Source organism: Malaya genurostris, chromosome 1 (assembly GCF_030247185.1).
Source record: "Malaya genurostris strain Urasoe2022 chromosome 1, Malgen_1.1, whole genome shotgun sequence".
NCBI lineage: Eukaryota > Metazoa > Arthropoda > Insecta > Diptera > Culicidae > Malaya > Malaya genurostris.
Window position 1 is genome coordinate 128,547,682 of NC_080570.1, and position 19,967 is coordinate 128,567,648.

At 37.0% G+C, this 19,967-nt stretch overlaps 1 protein-coding gene across 6 annotated transcripts in view; it reads left to right on the top strand.

Moving 5' to 3' along the window:
* The window catches only part of LOC131425750 (forkhead box protein K2-like), a 36,533-nt gene that overhangs the window by 14,658 nt on the left and 1,908 nt on the right, over window positions 1-19,967 (top strand). For 3 of the 6 annotated variants that reach the window (XM_058587876.1, XM_058587879.1, XM_058587875.1), the window contains 4 exons: window positions 7,700-8,647; window positions 13,419-13,914; window positions 13,983-14,200; window positions 14,270-14,565. In XM_058587876.1, coding sequence (XP_058443859.1) covers window positions 7,770-8,647; window positions 13,419-13,914; window positions 13,983-14,200; window positions 14,270-14,565 — 1,888 coding nt within the window. In that variant the 5' untranslated portion in view covers window positions 7,700-7,769. Of the gene's footprint in view, window positions 1-7,425; window positions 7,638-7,699; window positions 8,648-13,418; window positions 13,915-13,982; window positions 14,201-14,269; window positions 14,566-19,967 lie in introns of those variants that run through there. The other 3 variants (XM_058587878.1, XM_058587877.1, XM_058587880.1) reach the window with 3 other exon arrangements.

A 19,967-nucleotide genomic window follows, 5' to 3' on the forward strand; every position in this document is an offset into this window, starting at 1 on the left:
TCATATACCATTCGATTTGGGTCGACGAACTGAACAAATGACTGTGTGTGCATGCGTGTATGTGTGCGTGTGAAAAATATTGTCACTCAGTTTCCTCGTAGATGGCTAAACCGATTTTTACAAACTTTGATTCAAATAAAAGGACTCATACAAACTTCCGAATTTTTTTGGATGTAAATTTCGGTTCCGATATTACAGTGTGATATGCACAAAAAAATGAAAATAATGTCAGTAGCTTTCGCTCAACCAATGCCTCAACCGATTTTTACCATCTAAGGGTCTTCAGATACCATAAGAACATCCCGATTTTTATTCAGATCCAACTTTCGGTTCCTGAGATAGGGTGCTTTAGAATGAAAATGTCAATTTTAGGAGTTTTTTTTGTAGTATGAGTAGCGAATTCTTTAAATTGAACAATAAATATCTCTAATTTGCAGATCAAAAAAATCTAGGGCCTAATTAATAGGTCCCATACAAAATATCCAAGTCCGACTTCCGGTTCTAACGTTACAAGGTGATAAGTTTCCAAAATTTCAAATCGTCATGGAAAATCGTAAAATATCTTCTAAGTTCTGCTCAAAACTGTTCCATTTTGTAGATCATTTATGGTCATATGAGCTGTTTTTGATTAAACTGGACTCATTATTTCAAATCGAATGTGCAGAAATTTTTTTTTTTTTTTTTGGATTTGGCTAAAAGCTGTTTCAGTCTGATGGTCATTTTAATATATAGATCATTTCGCTGAAAGAGTCGTTTCCCCGAAAGTAAATTTTTCGAATTTTTATGTTTATTATTTTAATTTTTTTTTAGCAAATTTTTCGAATTTTTATATTTATTTTTTTATAACGGGTTGTGCACTGATGATGTGGTATGATATCAGATGTAACAGTTCGTTGTAAGTGAAAACTAAATGTTGAGGAATGGATATTCGCCTGCGATTTTCAATACAATGAAACAACGATATAATTTTGGATGGGATATTTTTTATTAAATTTTTGTTGTATAAATATTACAATAATATAAATAAGCAGTCGAATTCGGCGCCTTGCTCGTCGAGCGAATCTATCAATAATTTCATCAATAAACCTGCTTCGATGTTGCAACTGAGACAGCAATTTGTTTTCAACTGCCATAAGCAGAAGCCACTGAAGCCTCTACTGAAGGTGTACATACAATATGAGACTGAGAGAACAACAAATCTCAGAGCTGTGCTGAGCGATTCCTCTCTTCTTGAATCTGCGCAGTAACTCATGTGCACGGAAAAAAATTACTAACACAACGACCAGAGATACTTGCTTATTATGCCCAAGACAAAATCCTCGCGTTCTGAGTGCCACGTACTAGCTACGGCAATGCGATATAAAAGATCGTTTGGCTGTCATTGTCCAGCAAACGCTGCTTAGGGTGAATTAGTGTACATTGTGCTGGGGACAAAATTGCTCATTATTTGATATTCGGTACAATCCGACTTGCTTTCTTCATTTAATCCAGTTCTTCTGATCGGATTCTGTTTTTTACACTATCTTTCTTCTGGTAAGAGATGGCTAAATAGCTATTAGTTAATTTGCTTATAATAATTCAATTTTTTAATGGAAATGCTAACGTATTTTTTAAATATTTTGTTGGTTATATCATTGTAAAAATATTGTTTTAACAATTAAATAAATAACTAAATGAAAATGTTCATAATAGCTACATAGTAAGCTGCTGTAACAAGAAATATTGTGTGACAAAATGGATTTGATACAATCAGTAGAACTGGAGATAATAAATTTCAAATACAAGATGCTTTCAAATTTTATTGGATTTAACTAACACTTCAAAAAATAATAAGAATAAAAAAAATTATAAGATTTCAAAATTCGGAAACTATTTTTTCTCGAATTTTGTTCGATTTGTAAAAGAATGTCTCATATACGAACACCATTAGTTAGAGAAAGAGAGAGAGAGAGAGAGAAATAGAGAGATCTGCTGTCTTTAGGGGTAAGATGAAATTAGGTGCATTCGCTTTTCAAGTTTGAGTTATGCTCAAAAAGCCTGTATTGATCAATGGATTATTATAATTCTAATTACAAACAAAATCACTATTTACATTTTTTCAAGCAAACCAAGGCCGTTGGAATATTTGGGAATGCATATTTGCAAAATGTACCGAACGCCAGCATCGAACCTAATATGCAAAATTGACCTCCGTTCGTTTCTCAGCACTTGATAATATATTGCAAACGTGACTCAGGTCGTGTCATCATCAAACACAATCTGGCCGTTGCCTACTAGATCTTGGTTTGCTTATAATCATATACATTCTTTTCATGTGTTGGTGTTGTATTTTTGTTATGTTCCTAACATGCGATATGTCTTGTCGAATGATGGTTTTCAAGGTAGCAGAACGATGGTGGCGGCGCTTTTACTTCATATTATTGAATTGAAATGATTGAAATGCAAATGCTCGAAGGTTTCTAGACGGTAAAAGAATATCCTTTCAAGCTGTTGCCAACAGAATTATGCTAATTGAAATTCCTAATGTTCTATTTTCAGGTGCATCTCTGCTCAAATCAGATTTTCTTTTTCAACTACCGATCAGAGTCAGTTTCAAGTCTATTTGCGTTTTCGTTTGAGAAACACGGAACTGACCCTGGGCAATTTATTCAAACAAACAATTTAAATGAAACGAAGCTAGGTATAACCAAAGACATCACATTAACAAGATATCCAGCTCTCACATTTCCCGAACAAATCATTGGCAACATCCTTTTTTGCGAGCATGGCATCCTCAGGTGAGGCCGCATCGCATCTCGTACATAGAAGTAGGGGAGAGAAATGTCAAATTCGTGCACTCTAAAATAGGAGTAATGCTCATCCATACAATTGACATGATATGTTGAATGTGATGCCGTGCGATGGCGTTGTTGCACTGAAGATTGATTCCGCTAAAAGCTGAAAGGGTCTGGTATAACTCAAATACGGTACTTGAATTATTCTATTTTCTATCAACATTTTTACATTTGGCTCCAATTATGATCAAATTAATATTCGGGTAATGGATAGATGTTTGGATTTATTTTACATTGTAAAAAATTAATAATAAACTAAAATAGATGACATAAGAAAATCTCTAGATAAACTTGAATTAATTTACTATACGTTCTTACTTTTCTGGATCTTGAAAACGGATTTTTTTTGCCGTATTTATTCCGTATCATGATTAGCGACATGGTGGTTCAAAGATAATTTAAAAAAAAATCTTACAAAAGTGATGTACGGAATTTAGTTACTTCTATTATTTAAAGTTTATGGTATAGGTATCTATTAGAGATTGTCCGGAACAGAGATGCCATTTATACAGATTTATCTGCATTATACAGATTTTTTACACACACGCGCATACAGGTTTAATACTGATACTACCAACTCTAATGTTTATCGCTAGCATAGTGTCCGTGTCATATGTTGGGACTATAGTACATTCTAGCCTTTTTTGCGGGGGATTCAAATCGCAAAAAAAAATCCCATGAAAAACCGCATGAATGAAAAAATTTACATAAAAAACCCATAACTTTAAAAAACTCGCGTAACAAAACCTCAAAACTAAGGTAATACGTGAAACGCCGAGATCTGCTGTTTTCTCCAGATTTTTTTTAGAAAATGTAGATTTTGAGATTTCCGAAATCGAATATTATTGTTGTTTTGTTATATCTCGAAAAACACCTGAATCGAATCTGAACATAAAATATATATCCCAGATAGTCGACATAATTTTTTTTCGAGACAACACTAGATCTCAACTTTTCTTGCATTTCCAAGACGAACAATAATAAACTATGAAAATTCGTTTTAAACATTTGCATAATTTTAAAAATTCGCATAAAAACGTCCACATAACATTGAAAATTTACTTAAAAATCCTTGAAAATTCGCATCAAAAAAGTCATATAAAATCCACCTAATTGTGTAATGATGCCTTTCTCATATCAATCATACTGTCGTATATAATACTGTGGTATTCTTCAAAATAATTTTCTTCGATTGTTAAAAGAATAACCGCAATCGGTTTGTTTGACCGTCTACTGATAAAAAAGCGCAGAAGATTTAAAATCGATTTAGATTTTTTACGGCTTTTTCGAGCTTTTCAGTGATGGTATAAAAATTTTAACACACTTTACCTTATATTTCCGAATCCAGAAGTCGAATCCGGATGCAATTCAGAAATTATGTATGGGACAACAGGACCTTTCATTTGAACCTAAGTTTGTGGAAATCGGTCGCGCCATCTATGAGAAAAACTAGATATTTTCATTTTTTGTGTTTTATCCCTTGACTCCGGAGCCGGAAATCGGATCCTAATAATATTCAGGAATTTTGTATGGGACCACAAGACTTTTCATTTGAATCTAAGTTTGTGAATATCGGCTCAGCCATCTCCGAGAAAAGTTAGTGCAAAAAAACGTTACATACGCACATACACACACACACACACACACACACACACACACACACACACACACACACACATTTTGCGTACTCGACGAACTGAGTCGAATAGTATATGACACTCGGCCCTTCGGACCTCGGTTCAAAGGTCGTTTTCACAGTGATTGCATAACCTTTCTATATGAGAAAGACAAAAAGGGAGACTTCAAACCCGATCTTATCTAATATTTATCACTTAGGGTCCGTGGCATGTGAAGAAATCATAGTATACTCAAGTCTTTTTTATGCAACGGATGCGTACGGCTTGAAACAATCAGAAGAACCCATACTTTTCAAAATTCGCTTGAAATAAACCGCAGCAGAACTTTGAAAATTCGCATAAAAACCGCAAAGATAAAGGAAATTAATTTTTTAGATGTTTTAAAATACACAAAACTTTGAGGTCTGGTGTTATCTCCATAAATTTTTTTTGTATATCGTTTTTAGAAAATCCCGCAAAACAAATTTTGTTGACCCGAAAATAGACTTTTTTATGCTCAAAATTCTAAAAAAAATCATTGAAAAATTAAAACTTTTTAGAGAATCGTTCAAGTACACGAGAATATCAATAAGAACAAAGAAAAAAAAATCATGAAAATCGGTTGAGCAGTTTTCGAGATATCACTTCCACCACAAAGGTCTATTCCGAGATAAAGTTTTGTGTTAATTTCAATTTTAATCGATACAAACGGCTGTCATTTCAAATGAAGTGCTTCGATCTGGATGAAATTCTACCAACATATTTTCAGAGGTACATACTTTCAGAATAGGCTTCAACTTTGTATTTAACCTCTTAATGATATTCAATTCCATTACCTGAAAACACGAAAATCTTATGATTCGAACACATACAAATAATACAATTATTGGTGAATTTCGCTGAAGGGCTGCATTAGCGTAAGTAAGTTCCTCTTTGTTTACTTTCTCTTCCGATTATTGTGACGCGATCACGAAGAATCGTATCAGTACTAATCGATATTTGAAAATTTCTGGTTTCATTCCATTTACAAAAAGTTGAAGTGAACGAAGGGAAATGTTTAGTAATTAATAGAAAAGAAAGTAAACAAAAAGCCGGTGAAAAATTCATCGGACGTTTATAAAGGTTTTTTTTTGCTGGTATTTTTTGGCAACACCTTTTTTGACAGATCACGCGTGAATCGTGTCTTGTATCATTGTCAAACTTGTTTAGTTTAGTCTATAATTTAATCATGAATCGATCTGCTACGTCTAATATTTGATGAATGGACGCTGGCAAAGTTGGAGGAAGCTTTCCATTTTTTTTATCGAAAAATTGTGTTTAGCGACGAAGCTCATTTCTGGTTAAAGGGATAAATCAACAAGCAAAAATGGAGTTGGACACCAACCAGAAGCATCGCAAGAGCTACCAATTCATTCCAAAAAGTTACTGTTTGTTGTGGATTTTGGGCCGGTGGCATTTTTCGATATGTAGGAGAGAGTGTGCCTAAGTTGAACCTTGCTCATGAGCCATCTAAAGCGAAGCCGCGGTCAACATTTGCATGCGTTTACAGTGTTCTTCTATATCTCTTAAAAACACCCTTTATAATATGAATGTACTTACTGTCCACAATCCCTAAAAAAGTTAGTTCAATACTCGAGCTCCAAGCAAAGTTGAATTAGTTGTACAAAGATTCTTGTAGCCATTTTGCTCAAAGCCTTTTAGGTATATATTTGACACTAATTATTACTGCAATTGTCAGCGAATATAAAGATTTTCGCGAAAACATGTGTACATCAATACAGGGAAACTTAAAACTGATATGTTATGATCTGTCATAAAATTACACACTGTACACACTTATGTCCAAATGATTAGATATAAAGATGTCTACACTTAAGATTCAAGTGTGATGACACTCGCAGGTGTCATATGATGACACACTTCATATTTATGCGCCTAACTTTTGAAGCACAAATGCAGCGTATTAAATTTTTAGTGCTCCTAGAAACATGAAATATATTAGAACAATATTTTTTTTGATTTTCAATAGTGTAGTGAATCTCCGAAGGAATGAGAAGCTGTGTTCAGTTCCTATTTTTATCTAAATATTTCATTTTGGGCCTCTATTCATGGTTTAAATATATCGTTCATGTAACAGTTTTGAAACTTATGATTGATGCGTATATATTAAAGCATCATCCAAGAATGCTCAATATTTGTACACCATTTTCAACAATCTATTTTCAATACCCTGCGCACTCATCCGGTATTCTTTCCGACGTCTGACAGAACTCGAACCGTTTCAATTTGAGACAGCTGCTACACTATTCAAATCAAATCAAATAAGGCCGTATCAAATTCCTCGAGTTAATGGAGATTCGTTATGGAAATCTTACTGCGCTTAGTGTCCTTCCTGTGAGTTGATTTTCTCAGCTATTTTATCGCAAAACAGCTACGATACAATTACCGAGCTAATGTACAAACATCTCCATTCATTGCTGTTATTTGTAAAGTTAGCTCACCGGACAATCTTTAATTACCGGTTATTATTTGTGGCTTAACAGAGCATTATTAACTGTTATATATAATGTCGGAATATGTGTAAACTATTTTCATTAATCTACAATTTGTATATAATGCGAAGTGTTCTGTGTTTTTGCTGAAACAAGTTATCACATTCTCCTGTTCCTCGGATACAGCATAAAACGACAACAAATTGATACAACCTCAAAAAGTTCATACCTAGTCAATGTTTATTTTTCATTGAATCTTGTGTAGCATTACGGTTGATTTTGCTATAGACTCTACTGCACATAATCGATCCCGTACTCGCTGTGCCGTGTTGTTACCAATACAGTCGAAACGTACATCAGAATGAGAGAACGAAACGAACGACTGAGAGAGAGAACTGATAAACAAACATGAAAACAGTCTGGGTCGGGTATGCGAGAGAATGCTAGATATGTGTGAGTGTATTTTCGATTTATTCAATATTCCAATAGGAGTGGAATTTATCAAAGCGTCAGAAAAAAATGGGGAGAAAAATAAAAGCAACACAGGCGGTGTCACAATATACTACTTTCAGAGGATACTTTCTGTTTTGATTCGTGCAGAAGACTGTCTGGTGTAAACAAGTGATTACGTAAGAGCCGCTGTAAATTTGTGTTCATTTGCAGTCGATAAATATAACCCTAGCAAGTGTATTAAGGTTTAGGAAAGAAATTTTCGAAATTGCCTCGTTACTAAAGATTTTTTTTCTTCTGGTTTCAGATAATGTTCAAAATCGACGTATTCCAGCGCAGAAATTGAACTGAAACAAATACATATAGTGTGAAAAGTTATGTCCAGCGGTACAACCAAATTTCATATGCCCCAACCGATAACGAAACAGGATATACAGAAGGAACATCAGTCGGCAACGGTAGGAAGTACCACCGGAGGTGGCAGCGGCAGTAGCGTTAGCGCTAACGTACTGAAAGTGTTCCAGAACCAACACCAATTTATTGTTTCCAAGGGGACACCGAGTGCAGAAAATAATGGTGCCACTGGGCCAATAAAGAGCACGGCAACTTCGGCGGACTATGTTTCTAGTAGCGGAGGTCTTGAGATGGCAGATACTGGTAACGGAGAAGTAAAAGTAGTGATAAAACCACAAATGGGTGCCGGAAATGATCAGGACTCGATCGAACAGCAGGAGGAAAGTATTATCGCTGCGCTATATCAGCAGCAGCAAAAAAATTTGTCGAAAAATGGGAGCAACCGGCTGTCCTCACAGCGGTCATCTCCAGTTTCGTCTCCTTCACCTCCACCTCAGCAGCAGCAGCAGCAAGCGTCTGCCCTAGTTAATCAAAAACTAAGCAACGGATCGAATACGGCAGTCAAAATGAGCGCACCCGCAACTGCATCGTCGTTGTCCACCGGTGGTACCGGTGGCAACAGTGCCACCAATACAGCCAACTTTCACAATTTCATCGGACGGCTGATCAGCAAGGATAATATGTTACTCATCAGCGAGGACATCATCGAGGTTGGCCGGAACTCGTCCAAGTCACAGGTGGACTTTCACGTGGGCAAAAATAGTTTTGTCTCCCGGAAACATTTTATCATCCAGCACGACATGAACGATGATTTCAATTTGTTCTGCCTTAGCAAGAATGGAGTCTTTATCGACAACGTGTTCCACCGAAAGTGCGCCGAGCCATACAAATTACCCAAAGTGTAAGTAGAACCACTGTTTTTCGATGTTGTATTGTTTTTTAGGAACAAAAAACCTCTGGATCTACTAGTCAAAGTAAACGATTATGCTCATGAAAAATCAGAAAACTCACAAATGAACCCCTAATTATTTTCTAGAAAGATCTAAGATATTGATTGTTGGTGTCCTTAAAATCTACAATAACAACAGTAATTCAGTGGATGTTGCCTTTCTTCAAGAGTAGCTGACCGACCCTCCACTATAAAGATAAAATTAATCACGACATCGAAATTGCTAGTTCTCGCAAATTTGGTTTCGTTTCAGTTTAGTTATCAAAAAAGGCGACTAAAATTAGGAATGTTTTTTTTTTGTTTCACGTTTCATCTTCGACTTGAATGGCCAATACCCCCATGTTATTATTTGGCATCATCTGGAATTCTGCAGCGAAATTGTCTCAGTTATCTAATTTTTCTCGAAAAATAATTGATTAAATTTTTGTCGGGATTCAAAGTCTTATCATTGAAGGAAGGCTGCATTCCTCGAGCTTCATATAATATGTTAGTACTTCAAGATATCTGCGAAAGATGTCCGCGAAAGATGTCCGCAGTCTTGCTAAGACGTAGATCCGTCTTAAGCTAGTTTTAAATTTGATCAGTATCTATCTAACGAGGAGAACAGATTGGAAAAATGACATGCGAATATAACTATGTAATGAAAAACCGCGAGAATGTTACCGCAGACGGGACTCGTTAGAGACGGGCCTCGAACACGTAGCTCTAGCTCCTATCCGGGGATATTGTTTTGCCAATAGTTGACTACAGAACGACAGAGCATTCAATAATTATAGCCCAATCTCTATGGAAATCCATCCAACAGAAAACACTTACACACGTCGCATTACAAGTCTCATTTCACTCTCTACTTTACCGTCAGACGCTGATTTGAGATTCTGCATTATAAATGATTATAAAAACGATATTTTATTCAAACTAAAAATTGATCCTTTATTGTACGAGGTTAAACTTGAGCATAATGAAAACCGGATGAAATTTAAGTTCACGAATTTTCGATTTTTTGATCGAACGCTCTTCACGGACAAGTGTCGCATCGCATTTTTTGGACGCTTGAGCCCAATTTTTTTGAACTCCTGCATGTTGCCAGTCTTCTTGAAAACCTTCTTCACGATTGCCCAGTAATCGATGAGTCGAAGCTGAGGGTAATTTAGCGGATTGATATTTTCTCAACGAAATTTATACCCTTTTCCGCAAGCCAATTGAGAGTGGTTTTGGCGTAGTGACCCGCGCTAAATCCGGCTTAAACAGTGGAGGTGTAGTACGCTTCCTATTTAAAGGCAGCAATATATTCTGGAAACACTCAGATCGATAAATTTCGGCATTTATAGTTCCGGTAGTGTAAAAAGTGGTTGACTTCTAACCACAGGAACATATTGCTTGTCATACCAGTACCTTTCGATCGAGTTTCTCCACTTGAATCGACCTGTCCGCATTGCTCACATCCTCCCCAACGACGACAGTGAAGTATTGTGGACCTGGAAGGGTTTTTGAGTCCTCTTTTACATAAGTCTCATCGTCCATTAAAACGCATGCATCCGATCCCTGCAAAAGACGCGAATACAATTTCCGGGCCCTTGTTGCTGCTTGCTTCTTCTGTTTTACTTTTTGTTCCGAGATTTTCTGCTTTTTGTAGGTCTTTAGGTGATTTCGCCTCTTGATACGCTGGACCATTCCGACACTCGTTCCTGTTGTTTTGGCAAAATCGCGAATTGACATTGATTTGTTCTTCATGATTAAAGATACAACTTTCTGGTCCAGTTTCGGGTTGGAAGAACCGGGATTACTGCCTCTTCCTGGTAGCTCATCCTAAGAATAATGTTCCCCAAACTTAATTATCTTTTTAACACTGGCATGATGAATTCCAAACCGCTGCGCCAATTTTCGCATAGTAATACCCTTCTCACTAAGCCATGTGTCCAGAACTTTAATTTCCACTTCCTTTTCAATGCGCGACATTTTGAAAACGCAGAATTTCAACCGCACAAACAAGTAAAGAATCGAAAGCTGACAGCCAAACGCACAGCATGCTGCGATCTGAGCATAAAAAACCATCACAAATACATCCGTACAACACAAATGTATGTGGATAGCTTATTTTCGATGCACTCCTTACATATTTTTATTCAAAAACTTGACTGATTCTGTAAAAAATAGTACGATACTTTTTTGTAGCATTTGTCATTTTATGACAACTACTTTAAAAAAAATGATAAAAAAAAGTTTATCACAATCTTGACCAATTTTTGGAATAAACAATGTGTTATTTTATGAGAAAGTGTTCATCCAAATCTAGGAGGATGCTGCCACCTCAGATTACGATTTGGAGCAAAATTCGTCAATTGCAACCGATAGAAATACCGTAAGAGCGTCTTTCAGCTAAGCAGCTTAATAGAAGTTGCTCTATAATTGCGCCGAAGAGAGCACTTATTAACACATTCGGAAAATAATTCTCAGATCACCTTAATACCACCTATATCCGAAGGTAGTAAAGGTGAAAAAAGTCATGTGCTTTGAGCACAAACCGGTTCCATTTGCAAAACAAAAACCTCTAAGGAGTGTATCGAAAAGTAGTTAGCATAATTGATTATTGAATAAATAAGCGAAAAAAAAACATATTTTGACATCAGTTTTCGATATATTGTAGAAAAATTACATTTTTATGCATTTCACTGATTATATTGAAGAAAATCCTAGTTTCTGTGAAACGCTCGAACTTTGGACTTGACATTCTTCATTAAATTCTGCACAGTTACTTTTGTGGCTTTCCTGGTGGCAGCTGTCCAGTTTTTTTTAACTCCTGCATGTTTTAGGACACTGTACCTTCCTTCCGAAAGTGCCGCTTGACAATTGCCCAATACCTTTCAATTGGCCGAAGATCCGGGCAGTTCGGTGGGTTGATGTCCTTTTCCACGAATTGTACAATTTTTTTTGACAACCACTGTAGAACGGAGTTGGCGTAGTGGGCTGAAGCCAAATCCGGCCAGTGGGCTGAAGCCAAATCTCTTATTCAAACATTCTTCCTCGTACGCCTTGGCGTTAATTGTGCCCTTCGTGAAGAAAATCGACGACCGCAAACCACAGGTACAAATTGCTTGCCAGACCAACACCTTCTGTACAAACTTTTCCTTCGCCACCGTGGTGTCAGCGTCGTCCAGGTCCTGATATACCGATTTCGTATAATATTGTGGTCCGGGCAGCGCTCGAGAGTCTTCCTTGGCGTAGGTTTCGTCGTCGATCAGGATGCATCCGTCTTTATTCTGTAGAATCCGGTTATACAGTTTTCGCGTTCTTGTTTTGGCTTGAACTTGCTGTACCAGGGACTTTTTCGGCACCTTCTGTTTCTTGTACGTTTTCAGGGAGTTCTGAACTTTGATCCGTTGAATCATCCCGATGCTGGTGTTGAACTGCTTGGCCAAATCCCGCGTCGACGCCGATGGGCTTTTCCTGATGTACTCAACCACTTTTAAATCCCGGCCGGGCTGGCTGGGACCCGTTTTCCAACCGATCAGGGCAAATCCTTCATGGAAAGGGTCTTACCGAACTTCTCGATAATATTTTTGACACTGCTGTGGTGCACTTTCACCCGTTTTGCAATTTCGTTGTACGTGACACCACTTTCTGAGCACCAAGTGTGCAGAATTTTCTTTTGCGTTTCCGGATCAATTCGACTCATCATTGAAACGATAAACCGTAGCGAAACCAATCGATTGCGCAGCTGTTATTGACATGTAAACAAACATATCACCGCAAAACACGCTGCAAAAAATTAAGCCATTTCAGAGTAATAACTGTTTGAATGTTGCTAACTACTTATCGATACTACACTCCTTAATTGATTGTCTTTTTGTCGAAACGATTTGCTGCGTTGTCTCTACCGATGGAAACATGACGTTGCAATTTCGGTGACATCAAATTTTTTGTTGTCGGACGTTACTCGTTTCTTGCGTCAAAATCACCAATTTTGAAGCATTGAAATCATTTCTTGTATATTGCTTCCGATAGAGTATGAGGGCCGAAAGCCTTCCCAAACATTCGATGAGATTTGGCTGTAGATTTTTCCAAATAAAACACACAAAATCAACAATGTCCGCAATTGATCGTTATTTTATACAAATTTCATCATATTTAGAATCAAAAATATAAGTATGATATGGTATAAAACTTGATCTGTTGTATACTAAAACGCCATCTAGTAAATCTAGTATGATATGGACTACCTACATATCTGGTAAGTCGCTGTAGTTTTGTTTTACTACTGGATCTCGTTGATACCCTTTGTCTTGGGGTATCTATAGGTATAGACCGTATTATCTTTCTGCGAGGTTTGGAGAGCTAGTAGTTCACTATTCGCGTCATCGTCCATAGGGTTTTGAATGTTGATGACGCAAACGGATTGCCGTTGAAGTAAAACTGTCTAGCGATATTCTTTCAACTCATTTCATGAGGTTATGTCAATGTTGTCTAAAAGCTAATTTATTCATGTTCACAGTTGTTGTTGAAAGCAGCATTTTAGAGTTTCCATGTATTGTTATATATCGTTAGCAGTTGGTGATTTATTTAATGAGACTATTTGATTGCTGTTAGTTCATATCTCGGAAGTACTGGAGTTATTTGTTGGGGGCGTAAAAGTAACTCCATTATCCCTAGATCTAGATGTCTTTTTGTGATACAATCAACAATACATACATTTCCAATAACGCACATCCATTCTTACTTGCAGTTGCAGCATTCGTTTTCCCAGTACAAATATCAAGATCCAGTTCGAGAATCTGATCGATCAAGCAAACAACGGCGGCATTTCCATTGATCTGAATCAGCACACACCGATCAAGGTGGGAACCGGTTCGGGTGGTAGCGCAACGGCGGCTGCCGCAATTGCCGCCGTCGGAGGCAATCTCAACGTTGGAGTCTCGAGTGGCAACAAGTCACCGTCGTCGAATGTAATCTACTCTCCGCTGAAGATTTCCATTCCCGAGCAAAGCAGCGGTGGAAATCCGAATCTGGCTGTAGACATTCGTGGTCACAATCCTGGTGGCGGCGGCGGTGGAGGAGGCGGTGGACGTGACAGTGGCATGTACATCAGTGGAAGTGGATATCCATCACCGACGGGAACGATCAGTGCGGCTAATAGTTGTCCTACTAGTCCAAGGCAAAATGTGCATGAGTTTCCACAATATAGTCACAATAGTCATAGTAGCAACAATAACAATTACTCCGTAGGTTTCCGTTTAGGTTTCGTTCTTGAACAATCTTGATTTGATAACTTTCGAATATTTTTCTCCAGCAGGAATTTCAAGCACCCGCATCTCAGTCCATGTCCGACAGTGACAAGCCACCGTATAGCTATGCGCAGTTGATAGTGCAAGCTATTTCAGCATCGCCCGAGAAACAGCTTACCTTGTCTGGTATCTACTCGTTCATATCGAAGAACTATCCCTACTATAGGACAGGTGCCAACAAGGGTTGGCAGAATTCAATTCGCCACAATCTCAGTTTGAACCGGTAACTATCGACTGCAAGCCTCAGAAGAACTTATCATTGTTATATCATAATGGTCCCATGTTTTTTTAGATACTTCATCAAGGTGCCACGATCGCAGGACGAACCGGGTAAGGGCAGCTTCTGGCGGATAGATCCACCCAGCGAAATGAAATTGATTGATCAAAGCTACCGCAAACGTCGCCAGCGAGGATCGCAGTGTTTCCGAACACCGTTTGGTATGCCTCGCTCGGCACCGGTTTCTCCCAGCTACATGGATAATTCCCGGGAAGGTTCACCGATCAACGATGAACTGTTGCTATCGGCACCTGGTTCCCCTGGGCAGAACAATAGCGGCAACGTCAGCTATAACTCCAGCAACCATGAGGGTAAGTGAAGGATTTAAGACTAAAACAAATTTCTAAATAGAACTTTTCTAACTGGGATCACTTTTCTAATGGTGAAATTGTTTCCATTGATTCAGTATAAAGTCATACGCAACCTTATCTTTATGGTGCAGGATCGATATCCCGCCGTAGCTTCGAGAATCGATAATAACAGAAGATTACAATGATTTACAACGATTTTTACTTGAGTGGTTCCACCGACAATTACGATTTTCTTTAAATTTAATTTTTGTAGTGTTTGATTCGGCTTAGCCTCTGGCTTTATTTTAGAGAAGGCCTAAAAAACATTATTTGAAAAATTTCAAAAACATGTTGAAAATTGTTGGTCCGATAATCAAGCGGACTGGTGTCTTCGGCAATGGTCTAGGTAATTGTTAAGGCTATGTGGAAGAAGCGTTTCTCGACTGATAAACATATTGAAAGCTAATTCAACATTTGAATTCATTTAAATGCTATCATCAGTAGTGCAAAATATTAACACGTACGCCGAAGAGAATTACAGGGTGGTAAGTGACCGGAAAACCGGAAAAGTTTAAGGCAATTTTGTGCTTGACCTAGAAGTTCAGTACAAGTTTTGAAACATCTTATAGTCCCAGACAGGTTCAATGGTGCACAATCCATTGAAAATGGGGCCAACACCTCATGTCTCAACAGTTTTTGTATGGGTTTGACAGCAATTTTGAATCAATAAGAGCTCTCTTAGTTGTCATCAATAACAGCACAATTAATGCTCATACTTAAAAAAAAGGATAATTTGGATGCTTCTGCTGAATTTGTATTCATTGTCGACAAATATTAGAAAAAGTTCCAAGTGCAAATGACAGTTTCACTTTGTTTATTTTCTCCTTCAATTATTACGGCGTATTCCTGTATTTTCCAACATTTTTTAACAGTAGATCGAAAGTAAATAGTTTCAGTCGTTATTCTCTGCAAAGTGTAAGATAGAAGGATTGCCGATGGGACCGTAATAATCGGAAGAAAGAGTAAAGAAAGAGGAATTGTCACTTGCACTTAGGACCTTTTTTAGTGTTTGTCTTCAAATTTCAGAATAAGTATGCATAATGGTAAAAGTAGCATCAGGTAACATGTTTAATATTTTTTTAAGAATTCTTAGGAGCCGTGTTTTTAGTTGCCAGCTAATGATTCCCCTAATTTAACCGAAATTTGTCTCAGTAATGTTAAATTGTGAGAATACTTTATCCACCGTTTGCAAGGAGTATTTGATTTCCTTCTTTGTCAGATGAAATTAGTTTTTCAGAGTTCGCAAGAGCCTGTTCAGTGAATCTAGGTTTAATTTTTTGCGAAGATTATCAGCTATGATGAGGATATTGATGTCGACGAAGGAGCAGTGGAAGATTGTCGAGGAGAATCAAATGTATATCATCTCAGTCACTAAAGGCATAGATTGTTGTTTTTTGTTCTCTCGCCAAAACCCAACTCTGAAAGAATATCGTATATGTTGTTAGCAGTGGCGTCTCGTTCTCATGTGCACCTCGTGCACTGCACAACTGGTCGAATAGGCTCTGTGAGAACTTGTATGCACACATTCAAGAGAGGCTTCAGTGGCTTATGCGTATGGCAGATGAAAACAAATTGCTGTCTCAGTTGCAACGTCGAAACGGTTTATTATTTTGAAGAATACAACATATGAGAAAGACATCATTACACCACTAGGTGGATTAAAACAGATTTTTGGACATGGAACTTCAACTTAAAGCTAGGCTATTTGGGCCTGTTAAAAAACCGGGATTTTTAGTTTCGCGCACCGGGAAAACCGGGAACAACCGGGAAATTGGAATCGCTAATTCACTTGCCACCCTGTATAGGCAATCCTTCTATCTTACATTTTGTATAGAATAATTGATTTAAAATTGCTAAGGTGTTGGCTCCATTTTAAATGGATTGTGCACCATTGAACCTGTGAGGGACAATAAGAAGTTTCAAAACTTGTACTGAACTTCTAGTTCAAATACAAAAAAGCCTTCATCTTTTCATTTGTTGTATAAGGAAAATCATGTCGCTGAAAATCGTTACTAATATTAGGACTAGAAAATTCTTTGCCGGATTTGCATTAAAATTCCCGACTTCTTCCCGGTTTTTCCCGGTAAAACCAAATTCCCGACTATTTCCCGGTTTTCCCGATTTTCCCGGTCACTTGCCACCCTGCTATAGGACCGTAATAAGTGAAAAAAGAGTAAAGAAACAGGAACTGTCATTTGCACTCAGGACCTTTTCTAGTGTTTTTCTTCAAATTTCAGAATAAGTACTCATAATGGTAAAAGTAACATCAGGTAACATGTTTCATAAATTTTTTAAGAATTCTTTGGGGCCATGTTTTTAGTTGCCAGCGAATGATTTCCCTAATTTCACCAAAATTTGTCTCAGTAATGTCGAATTGTGACAGTACTTGTTTAGTAATCTTGGTATTGATTTTAATAGGATTCGAAAAATTGACAAAGCTGTCGACTTTCATTTTATCCACCGTTTGCAAGGAATATTTGATTTACTTCTTTTATAGCTGAAATTGGTTTTTCAGAGTTTGTAAGAGCTTGTTCAGTGTCGATGATAGGAGAGTCAAATTTAGATCATCTCAGTCACTAGAGGCATAGATTGTTGTTGTTTTTCCAAAGTGACAAGCGTACATTTTAAGAATTCTAGAAGGATTTGGTTCTCTCGTCAGAACCCAACTCTGAAAGAATATCGTATATGTTGTTAGCAATGGCCTCTCGTCCTCATGTGCACCTCGTGCACTGCACAACTGGCCCAATAGGCTATGTGAGAACTTGTATGCACATATTCAGGAGAAGCTTCAGTGGCTTATGCTTATGGCAGTTGAAAACAAATTGCTGTCTCATGTTTGAACTCATCATACCATATAAGCAGTGCACAACCCGTAAATTTTGTCACGAGACGCCACTGGTTGTTAGAAGCAATCGCGTTTGAGGGATGAATGTTGTGCTTTAGTTCATTCATTTTTAATTTTTAACCTTATACTATACCAGGCTAAAAAAGTATTGGAATATACTAGAGATGGTCAGTCCGCGTACGGTCCAAAAGAACTAGTTTTCCTCGAAGATTTAGTTTACTGGAGTTCTTTATTGAAGAACGATAGTTTTCTATTCTTCTCAATAGAATAGTCTTTCGAAACGTTTGCTGGTTTGAGGAATCTGGTAGAAGTTCGCGAACTTTGAAAATGTATACAAAAGAGAATGATTATTGGTAGAACACATGCAAACAGACTTTATTATTATTGAATCTGTTTACTACGAAATATAATTTATAGCTCTCATATTATTTTCGAAGAAACATACAAAGTTTCAGAAAAAACGAAAGAACGGTTCAATAGAACTGATTCTTTCGGTACAACTATCAAGTTTTCAATATTTCTTTGAAATGAACGGTTTTGCCCATTTCTAGAATACACTCCTAACTTACATTAGTTTTAAGAAGGACTGATTTTCCAGAGCTTTTTAAAGACTGATTCAGTGGTAGTATTGAAAAAGATTGAATAGTTCGAAAAATAATTATTTTATTTTAATTGTAAGACTTTAAACTTAATTTTTCATCATTAGGCTTTCAAAAAACTGATGATATTTCTGGAAACCTACAAAACACCACCAATATTCGTCGAATATGATGTGAAAGCTGCGCTTAAGAGCATTATTGGAAAAAGCAAGAAGTTTAAAAAATTTATGTTAATTTTTCAAAAAAATTGCAATAATTTTGATGCTTCATTCCTTCGTAAAATGCAAGACTGATCACTTTCATCACCGTTGGCCAGATATGTTCCTTGTTTTAATCCTATTGTTACATCGAAGTTACTGGCAAAATAAAATACAAAATTAAGATGGAATACATTGGGCTGGATGGTTCTGTTAGTTCTGAAGATAAACGTTTGGACTGTGGATGAGAGTTTTAATCGTAGTTCCAAGGAGATACCCGAAAAATACTTATTTCTCAGCTTTCGATGTTATTTTGAGCATGTTAAAAAACCGGGAATTTTTAGTCTCGCGCACGGGGAAAACCGGGAAATTGAAATCACTAATTCACTTGCCACCCACCCTGGTCAATGTCTTCAACGGAAGCGAAATATATTGCGAATTGCGCTTCCGTTAGTGAAGCACTTTTATACCTATTCATGAGGACAAGGCAGAAAAGGAAGAAACTAAACGTGTCAAGCATATTGATATAAAATTTCACTTTATCCGAGAAGCGGTTACAACAAGAATGGCCAGTCTTGTATACATTACTATGCAGTTTCAAGAGGAGGCCTTTGTGACGAAACCACTACTTCCTCCTTCATTATTAGCCTTACGGCAAAGATTACCATGTCCCATACGATCCATAGAAAATGTCAGTAATCGTGAACCAGTAATAATTTAGTTAAGTTGACCCTACGTTATTCAGCGTCGACTAGTTCCGGCAAAATACCATGAAAACAATACAAGTTAGGAAGGAAGCAAACATATCTTTACATTCAGCTTATAATCCTTGCTTCAATTGACTTTAATGCTTCGTGGAATGAGGCAATAATAAACTAAATAAATTCTATGCAATAGTTCTAAGTAGTATTTACTTTCTTATTTCAAGAATCGCAAAATTTCTCAATATCGTTCATACTGTTACTTAATTCTCGGGTAATTTTTCAAAAGGGCGTATAAGCAAGTGACAGTTTCTCTTTAAGCACTCTCTCTTTTGATAATTGTGATGTGATTAAAAAGATTTTCTTTGATATCACTATTCTGTTTGAAAGTCGAATGTTTCGGGTATCATTTCATGCAAAAAGTTGAGTGATAAAAGTGGAAACCGCTTGGTAATTAATAGAATAGAAAGTAAACAAAGAGAAACTGTCACTTGCTTATACGCCCTTTTGAAAAATTAACCGAGAATTATGTTTCAAACATATACAATCATTGTCATAGTTACGACGCATCTAGCAATCAGACGCTTGTTGTTTTGCTTCAAAAGACTGAAACTGTCTTGTTCAAATGAAACATAGAAATCGCAGACCACTCCATCTTGAGTTTATGTTTGAGGTAAAAATGAATCAAGAAGCAGTTAATTATTAGATCTTAGAGCAAATTCAGCAGCTGCAAGATTCATATGGGTGGTCTATAATATAACTGAAACAAACGTATCCCAGCAAGCCGTTTTAGTTTTATTTATTCGAACAGTTCTACTGTCAAATTTAAAACTGGTATTCGCTGCCGTTCTTTTTTTCTATATTTGAAACAAAGATGAAACGCTGCTGGGGCTGCTAGTTCATTTTGTTATAATTTCTAGATTTAAATTTTAAAACTGACATAATTTATGCATCTAGAACTACGAACACTACTGGATATGCCCATAGTTACCAAGATTGTATACCGGCTATAAACGATTAA